General features: G+C 55.6%; 1 protein-coding gene across 1 annotated transcript; it reads left to right on the top strand.

Moving 5' to 3' along the window:
• Positions 1-2,313: 2,313 nt before the first annotated feature.
• Positions 2,314-4,984, top strand: DUSP1 (dual specificity phosphatase 1). The gene is made up of 4 exons (XM_067304938.1): positions 2,314-2,824; positions 2,919-3,067; positions 3,164-3,383; positions 3,946-4,984. Exons 1-4 carry the CDS (start codon positions 2,455-2,457, stop codon positions 4,317-4,319), a joined length of 1,113 nt encoding a protein of 370 aa, XP_067161039.1. The 5' UTR covers positions 2,314-2,454; the 3' UTR covers positions 4,320-4,984.
• The last annotated feature ends 4,624 nt before the right edge of the window (positions 4,985-9,608 follow it).

The raw sequence follows: 9,608 nt of genomic DNA, 5'->3' as shown, positions 1-9,608 counted from the left end.
GAGCGCCGGTCCCTCCCGGCCCGCTCGTGCCGGAGCTTGTGCTGCCGGGCCAGCGGGGTTCGGTGCCGGCGAGGGGCTGGAGCCGCAGCAGAGCGGGCGGCAGCGCGGCGGAGCGGAGCCGTTTCCCAGCACCGCCGCAGGCGAGCGTTTTTCCCGCAATCTGTTCCTAACTCGCTGTTAAAAGCCCGCCGATAAATAAAGAGAACGAAAAGCGCAATCCGGTGTTTGGTTTTTAAGGAATGTGTTGAAAAAACAGATTCGCTGCGAAGCTGCAGTTCTGGCAAAAAAACAGCTCAGCAGAACGGAGGCAATTCTGCAATAAATCAACGGGCTGGAGGCGGCCCGGCCTCCCCGCTGCCGGCTCGCTGCCGCCCCTCTCCCCGCCGCCCGGGAAGAGCCTGGAAGGCTCCGAAGCACTCGACCCGCCGCAGCCCAGCGCCGCCCTCGAAAGAAGGGTTTTGCCGGTTAAAGACCGGCGGAAATCAGCGGAGGAGCCGCTGGAAAATCTGAGAGCGCCTGCCGGCGCGCGGCTGCGTGGCTTCTCAGCGAGCGCCGGGGAAGCCCGCGGAACGGGCGGCCGCGCCGGGCAGGAGGGCGCGAGCGGGGCGGCCGCGCTCGACGGGGCGCGGAGACGGAGCCGTCTCCTTGGAAAGCAGCGGCCCGGCGAGGGAAACAAAAGCGGAGAGCGGCTGAGGAGGGCGAGGAAGGAGGAAGGCGGTGGGGTCGGGCTGCACAGGGAGAGCGCCGCACGGCTGCTGGAAGGCTGCCGGAAAGATGCTCTGGGAGCACGGAGGTGGGAGAGGGAAGGGGCCGGCAGGCCAGCGAGGAGCCGAGGGAAGTGAAAGCAGCAGTGACTGGAAGCCCTGAGTAAGAAACACCCAAGTATTTTGGTAGAAGCTGATCGCCCACGGGGAAAAGAAAACTTTTGGGAAGCGCTGATATACTATCAAAGGGGAAAAAAAACAGAACTTGTACTACTACATTGCCAGTTACTTGGTAGCCCTAAATTCTGGGGAAGTTTTCTGTATGGAAATCCAACTTTGCGCAGGCTGTCGGGCTATTGCGTTTCTTTTCCTTACACATTAAACATGATGGGAACTGTTCTCAAATATGTGTTTATAATACAAATATGTATGCAAATATATTTATATACATCTATTTATGTGAGGCTATGTCTGTACATGTATATATGGGTATGTATGAATATAAATATATGGATAGGTATGCTTGTCTCTTTGCATATGTATTTGATGAGAATAAACACGTACACACACATCCCTAGAGCATCCCCTCACCCTGGTGCTGCTCCAGGGTCCTTCCCGCACCCTCAGCAGCAGCGATTGTGGCAGAGGATGGACAGGGACCAACACTGGGTGGGAGAGGAAGGTGCCCAGCCCCCACCTGGCCCGGGGAGCCAGTGGGCATGGGGTGCGTGTGAGTGTGTGTATTTCTATGTACGTGTGTGTGTGTTGGAGGAGAACATGTTGCTGTGTGTGACTACGCGTGTGCATGTATGTGTATATATATGCAGGTGTGCATATGTGTATGCATATATGTGTGTATGCATGTGTGTGTATATGCATATATGTGTATGTATGTATATATGTGTGCATGTTTGTATGTGTGTATATACACACATGTGCGTGCAGGTATGCATATATATGCATGTGTGTATGTTGGTGCATATGTATTCATATATGTGTGAGCAGGTATGTGTGCATGTATATGTGTGTATGAATGTATGTGTGTGTAAAGACGTGTGAGTGTGTGTGTGTATGTATGTGGGGGGTATGTATGTGGGTGCATGTACATGTGTGTAGGCATGTGTGTGTATATATATGTATGCGTGGGGGGTATGCATATGTGTAGCTGTATGTGTATGACCGTGCGTATGTATGTATGCATGTATGAGTGTGCAGGTGCATGTGCATGTGTATGTACATGTGTATCTGCAGGCATCTATATATGTATGTGTGTGTAGGGACGCGCGTGTGTGTATGACTGTGTGTGTGTTTGAACGTGCGTGTGCGTGTGTATGATTGTGTGCGTGTGTATGATTGTGTGTGTGTGTCTGTCTGTCTGTCCCTGTGTCCCTGTGTCCGCGTCTCCGAGGGCCGCTGCGCACAGGCAGGCAGGCGGGCGCGCGCGCGCCGCGCTCCGGCCGGCCCCGCTGCACATGACGTCACCGCCGGCCGGGCTGGGCGCGCCGCGGCTGGCGCGCCGCCAAGGTGACGTCTTGCAGGGCGCTCACGTGACGCGGCCCCATTGAGAAAACAGCGGCGGCGCGGTGGCGCGCGGCGATATAAGGCGAGCGCGGGCGTGCGGGGCCGGGCTGCCGCCGGGACGCGACACCGACCCGAGAGCGACCCAGCGCCACCACCACCGCCCGGAGCCGCGGCCCTTTCCTTTCCTTCCCTTAGCTTCCCTTACGTTCCCTGCGCGCTGCCGCGGGCCATGGTGAACCTGCGGGCGAGCGCCCTGGAGTGCGAGGCGCTGCGGGGGCTGCTGCAGGAGCGCGCCGCGCAGTGCCTCGTCCTCGACTGCCGCTCCTTCTTCTCCTTCAACGCCTCGCACATCCTGGGCTCCTGCAACGTCCGCCTCAGCACCATCGTCCGCCGCCGCGCCAAGGGCGCCGTGGGGCTGGAGCACGTCGTGCCCAACGAGGAGCTGCGCGCCCGCCTGCGCCAGGGGCTCTTCCACACCGTGGTGCTGCTGGACGAGCGCAGCGCCGACCTGGAGCTGCCCAAGCGCGACAGCACCCTGGTGCTGGCCCTCAGCGCCCTGTGCCGCGAGGCCCGCGGCGCCCGCATCTGCTTCCTCAAGGGTGAGTCCCCCCGCCGGCCCCCGCGCCGCGGCCGCCCCGGCGGCGCCCGGGCTCCGCGGCGCTCACCGCCGCCTCTCTCCGCCCGCTCTTGCAGGGGGTTACGAAGCCTTCTCGTCCGCCTGCTCCGAGCTCTGCACCAAGCCGGCCGCCCCGACGGGCCTCAGCCTGCCCCTGAGCGCCGCCGGCGCGCCCGGCAGCGCCGACTCGGGCTGCAGCTCCTGCGGCACGCCGCTCTACGACCAGGTGAGCCCCGGGCGGCGGCGGCGGCGGCGGGGGGGCGGGCGGCGGGGCGCCCGGCAGCCGCGGCGGCGCTAACCGCGCCCGTCCCGTCTCTTCCAGGGCGGGCCCGTGGAGATCCTGCCGTTCCTCTACCTGGGCAGCGCGTACCATGCCTCCCGCAAGGACATGCTGGACGCTCTGGGGATCACGGCGCTGATCAACGTCTCCGCCAACTGCCCCAACCACTTCGAAGGGCACTACCAGTACAAAAGCATCCCGGTGGAGGACAACCACAAGGCAGATATCAGCTCCTGGTTTAATGAGGCCATTGATTTCATAGGTAAATGAGCTCTTTACGTTATCCCTGGGGGAGAAAATCAGGCTGTACCTCAATTGTTGGGAAGCGATCTCAACACTCCCCCCTTTCCCCTTCCTTCCCTTGCTGTTCCCTGGCCGAGGCTACATCTTAAACTGGGCAATTTCATTCCATAGGGGAAATATACTTGGGGAACCATTCCCATTAATTTTATTCCACCAAGGGTGGAATAATCCTGGCTTGAAAAAGCTGTTTGGAGTACTGAATCAAGAGGCATAGGTATTGCAGAAAAGAGCTAGCAAATCTAAGCGGATAAGTCTTAAAGTAATCTTGCAAGAGCTGTAAAGTGACCCAGAGGAGCTATTAGTATAATCGAAACTGGAGCCTAGAAAGAAAACAGCTAGACTGCCTAGCTAGGCTGCCGTTTGCCTCAGGACAAAGGCTCCCTTTGTCTCCGAAGCCCCGTGAGCACCTATTAGGCTAAGGAAGGGATGGATTAAAGAAATGAAAAGCAGCACCCTGCGCTTCCCCACCTTTTGGAAGCAGTGGGACTAGTTTGCTAACTGTGTGTTTTTAATTTTTTCAGACTCTGTTAAAAATGATGGTGGAAGGGTTTTTGTGCACTGTCAGGCTGGCATTTCCCGGTCAGCAACCATCTGCCTTGCTTATCTCATGAGGACCAACAGAGTCAAACTGGATGAAGCCTTTGAGTTTGTGAAGCAGAGAAGAAGCATCATCTCCCCAAACTTCAGCTTCATGGGACAGCTGCTTCAGTTTGAGTCCCAGGTCCTTGCCCCAAACTGCTCAGCAGAAGCTGGCAGCCCTGCTATGTCTGCTGTATTGGACAGAGGAGCATCAACCACAACAGTCTTCAACTTTCCAGTCTCCATCCCTGTTCACACATCGTCCAGTGCTTTAAGCTATCTTCAGAGCCCCATTACCACTTCCCCAAGCTGCTGAAAAGCAGGTGAAAACATGGTCAAAACTCAGACTTTTGTTGTCTCAGAAGTGCAATAACTATGGGGACAGTGTCATCAGTCACTTGCATTTTGTGGGATCCATCCATCCCAGAGCACTGTCATAAGCAGAGAGGAGCTCACCCGACTCCAGAGAATTAGGTGTTACTTTTTTTTTGCTGACGTTTTAAGTCAATATCTGGATGTCTACATAGAGATCAAAGAACATAGTTGTCTTTTCCTGAGCTGTTCCTCCTTGTCTCCTGTCTGTTTTAAGCCTGCTCCCTGTCTAGTAGCATATGCACCAGTATTCCCATTCCTGGACACTTCAAGCAACACTGATGCTGTCCCCTATAATATGACAGTCCTACTATTTATTTATTTTTACATTAATGTGTTGTTTTTTTGCCTTCACAAACCTAAAGTTTCATTTCTAGAGAAACAAAATACCTCAGTATTTTTTTGGTACTGTAATCCTGTATATATCCGTCAACTCCTTGTTTCCCAAGCACTGACGTGAAAGCACCAGGCGAGTGCTTTTTTGAGTTGCCAAGGGTTGTATGTTTTATTTATGATGTGAAATAATATATTTCTTCTTTTGAAGACATAGTTTTGTTACATGATTATAACTTTTTATACAAACAGAATAAATTATGATATTTCTATTGAGAGCTGGATTATCTTTCAAAATCTTGCCTTTTACTGTCTCAAAACTCACTTAGGCTTTCCTAGATGAACTGTAAGAAGTCTGAATTTCTGACTCTGAGCTTGCTGACCTCAGGCACTGCAGTTAACCAGTGACCTGACTGAGCTAGATGGAGAAATGGGTTTGAAGACAATATACTTGACTAGAAACTAGCTTTTGTTTCTGAGCTGAGCTCTCCTTTGATCTAGGAGGCTGTGACTTGGCCGGCTTCGTCCCCGTGTTATTACATGCCATGGCAAAGAGTCAAGGGCAGATTCTCAGCTGCATGGGTGGATCTGGCTCCAGTGACAGCCGTGGAGTTGGAGCAGTTTACACCAGCTGTGGCTTGGGCATGGGGCTACTGTGGATTTAAAATAATCCTCTTCTAGGAAGAGCTTCCTTGCTGCTTGTTTACTTTTAACACTTCAAAGGTTAAGTCTAAAAACTAACCTGTTAATAACAGTTCTCCAATGTATGTGAAAGTTCATGCCAAGGCTGGTGGTGGTTGTTGTTATTTTTGTGTGTGGGGGGGGAACCTCTCCTTAATTCCCTTTACAACCCCAAATGCCTCTAGCCCTTGGGGTGAAATACTTGGCTTACTGTGTTATCGCTGTAAGCAAGCTGGGGCATAAGAGCAGATCAAGTAGCCAATAGTCACTAAACTGATTACCCAGACCCAAACTCACTTTTGCTGCAGGTTTGCACTACTGTGACTTTTACTTGGCATTTACGTTGAGGTAATGAGAAGCGGAGCTTTATGCAGCATAAGGAGGGAGGGGAGCTCTGCCCTGTTGGTGCTCTTGCCCGCCCCGAGGGTGCCAGGCTCCCGGCAGGGTCAGCGCTGTGCACAGGGTCCATGGGGCAGGCGGTGTACGGGGGGGCGGCAGGTGCTGCAACGTGTCCCTCTCACCTAGGGACGCTAATGCAGAATGAAGAAATGCAGCCAGAAGGTGGCTTGTTTTCCTAACCGAGTTATATCACGAGTGGCTAGTGGGGGGGGCACGCTAGGACATCTACTGTTCTGGCTCTGTACCTTGACTCCAGAAGGAAGGTGCCGGTCCCTGCATCTCTGAAATTCAAGGAGAGAGATCCTACTCTTGGCGCATCAAAAAAAAGGTTTGCTTAGGCAGATAGCAGCAGGTTACAACACTTTATGTAAAATTAAAGCATTTTGGTAGCTAGAGTCTGAAGCCTAAGCTTATAGATGAAGTTTTTATTAAGCATAAAGCAGCTGCAGTCTTGTCCCATAACTGGAGACAAGCTAAGCACTAAATAAACTCCTGCTGCAATCCTGCAAGTTACTTGGAATGTAAATGGTGCTAAAATCCGGGACTCTTCTCCTGGGAGAAGGTGCCCTTGAAGGATGGGATGATGTGCTGCTGTGTCTGAAATTCTTCCACGTGAACTACCCCTCAGACGCAGCTCTGTCGTCAGCGTTACGCATTAACAATCAGCAAGCTTCAACCTGACACCGAGGGATAGAAACAAATGGAGCAGCAAAAAGGGAAGTGAGCAGAGATCCCTGGTCACTAAAAACTGAGGTTAGAAACCTTTTCTCTACAGCATATTAATGTGCATGAGCCACTAGCTGACTATTCCTCCCCCAAACCTGTCCTATCCTGAGGATCCTGCAAAACCCCCTTCCTTCCTCCATGGAAACTCGCTCTGCGGGTTGCACCGTTCCGTGGAATTGCACCCGCTGCCGCGTTCGTTCCCTGCAGAACGCGCCAGGCTGTTTCTGAATGCGTGAGCCTTTTTACACCTGCAGTAAACAGTGGAACAAACTTTCACCTTCAAAGCAAAGCAGAGCTTGTTCAGTGGAAAAATACAACCTTGGCAGCCCCAGCCGTGCAACTGATAAAAAAAAAAAAAAAAATCCTGCCTGTTAATCGCAGTTCAAACAGAATTCCGCTCCCCGGCAGCCGGGGGAGCTTGTTTATGTGTTTCTTGGAACAATAAAACTCATTACCTGGCAGTCGATCAGTTTTTATAACCTAGCAAGGCACCTGACAGAGGGACACAAAAAGCGAGCTGCCTCAGCACAAAGCACTGTTCTGAAAAAGCAGCCGGCAGCCTCGCCGCCAGGCACCGAAAGCCGCTTCTGGGTCTGCGGACTCGCAGCATCTTTTCTAGAGTCTTTACGGGGACCCTTCCGCTGTCGCCTGTAACGAGAGCCCCGTGCGTGCACAGCTTAGCACACGGATTGATGCATGTTATCCGTGCGCAGGATCACCCACAGATCCTGAAGCGCTCCCGGTCCAGACAAGTGAAGGATAAAGGGAAAGAGAAACATCCATAAGCAGGAAAGATCGAACTGAGCAGCGCAGCAAATGTCGTTCAGCGCCGCGGCTGGGGGGGGAGGAAGGGGCTCGGCGGCGAGGTTGCCCAAGAGCAGCCGGCAAGGTGGGAGGAAGAGGAGGAGGTGCGGCGCTGCGGCGGGGAGGCCGCGGCCGTGGGCGCGAGGGGGCCGAGAGCGGCGGTGGCAGGGTCTATAATTAGCCCTGCTGCAGGAAGCCTCGATTACTCAGGTCAGCTGAACTTTGCTCGCCGTGAATGCGCTGGGGAGGCGGTTTTCCCTTCTCCCCGCTCATTTATGCTCCCCGCTTTGCTCTTCTGTTTGCTCGCGATAGCGAGGCACACGCTTCGCTGCGGTTTAGAGCTCTGAACTCCAGCGGCCCTGCGCTTCTCCCCGTGGCACGCTATCCTGGCGGCGCTAGCGGGCCTCCGCCCAGCCCCGTCCCCTCGCACCCGCCCGAGACCCCCCGAAAGCAGGCACGCAGCTGCTGTACGTGGGCCTTGGAGGTTATATAAACCTGTAATTATACAGTTGCCTGCATCCCCATGGAAACCACGAGGAGTTTCCCGCTGGTGAGGAAGGCAGTAACATCACTTCCTGTTGCTGACAAACCAATTTGTCACAAAGTGATAAAAAGGCCCCGTTTAATGTTTGCGGGAACCGGCTCCGGGCTTTGTTCCTCCCCGGGCAGCAGCCCGCTCCCCCGCCCCGCGGGCAAACAATGGCCATTGTGCGCTGCTCCGAGCGGAGCCGGGCTCCGGCACCTCGGCAAGCCGTTGCCCTTCGGGCCCAAACCCTCCGAGCCCCCAACACACCATCAGGCCCTTACACATGGGATGTATAGAGGTGACATATGGCCAGGACGAGGACGTGGCGCATGAGCCGCGCGTAACACACCCCGCAGGATGCAATTCCCAGTGGATACGGCAGACCCGGCTATCATACGACGAACAGGCGCAGAGCTCCGGCTTAGCTGCGTCTGGGGTAATCCCCTTGTCTCAAGGCTTTTGCTTTTTTTTCTCCAGCGCTCTGAAAGGCGCTGGGCGCGCTGAGGCCTAGGGACTCTCCGGCATTAGTCACCCTCGGGATCCGACGAGCAGGGCCGCAAGGCTACGTTATGCCATTAGGTAAGCGTCGGAAGAGGGCTTGGCCTCCTGATCGTACACAGGCAAATCTCGTTTGCCTGGTTAGTACCTGCTTTTCCTCCCCCCCCCTCCATCTGCCTCCAGGGCAGCAGAAAGGGCACTAGGAGTCATTTGGGAAGTGCATTTAACTGCAGTCCTGGGAGAACCCCCTCGCCAGCTCGGCAGAGCGGTCACAGCGTGACGGGGAAGGAGGAGGGGTCATGGTGTTTGGCAGTCGAGCGTGTTTAAAAGCTGGTGTGCCTGCAACGTCTTTTAAACCTGCTTCTTACCCCTTCTCTTGTCTGGCAAGGAGGCCTGCGACAGGCAGGCCGTGCAGTCAATGAGACTCCTCCCAGGGTTTTGGCTCCCCCCGAATCTCCTCCGATCCAAGGCTGCGGGAACTTAGGAAAACAGTGAAAACACAGGCTAGAACCCACCCGTGCTGAAAGAATTAACGATCCTGGAGCTGGGCGCGCCGCGTGGCTGTGTGTGGCCTTCCCCCAAACGCTCTTTACTGCAAGGCAGAGCCAACGCTCCCGGCGGGGAGGCTGAGAAACGCCGCCAAGGCGCCGGACCGGGCGGGCGCTGCTAGCGCCCATCAGCAGCGTGACGGGTCACCTGGCTTTGGGGGACCGAAAGGAGCGAGGGGAGCGAAAGCAGCCCCGAGGGGTCGGGCAGCGGGAGCGGCGCAGGCCGGGCGCGCGGAGGCTGGGCGCTCGGCTGGTTTGCATCGGCAACGCGGCGAGGCCTTCGGTCCCTGCCAGCCTGCGCCGCTGGGGGCTGGCGCGGGTTCGTGCACGCCGCTGGCGCTCGGCGCTTTGCCGTGCGATACTGAGAGCAACCTCCGGAAGTGCTGATCCCGAGGGATAAAGCCCCGACGCCATGGGGAAGCAGCTGGGTTGCTCTGCCCAGAGCCCATGGCCTTGTGGCCACTGCGATTGGGTAAAGGCTTGCTGGTTTGAGAGCTATTTCCTGCTTTGGAAGTGCTTTGGTACAAATCTGCGCCCGTCCAGAGAGCAGTGCCGAGGCCGGGGCCCTACCCGGACCTCGCGCTGGCGGCGCTGGGGCCTCGCGCAGAGCAAGACGGCTTCCTCGGCACAAGATGTCCTGCAGGTTTCCGTCTGTGGGGCTTTGCAGCGGCGCGGGCGGCAGGAGCAGGCAGGAGGCACCCGTGAGCGATGCCGCGGG

This window comes from Apteryx mantelli, chromosome 14, assembly GCF_036417845.1.
Source record: "Apteryx mantelli isolate bAptMan1 chromosome 14, bAptMan1.hap1, whole genome shotgun sequence".
Lineage (NCBI taxonomy): Eukaryota > Metazoa > Chordata > Aves > Apterygiformes > Apterygidae > Apteryx > Apteryx mantelli.
This window is presented reverse-complemented; position numbering and strand designations above follow the sequence as displayed.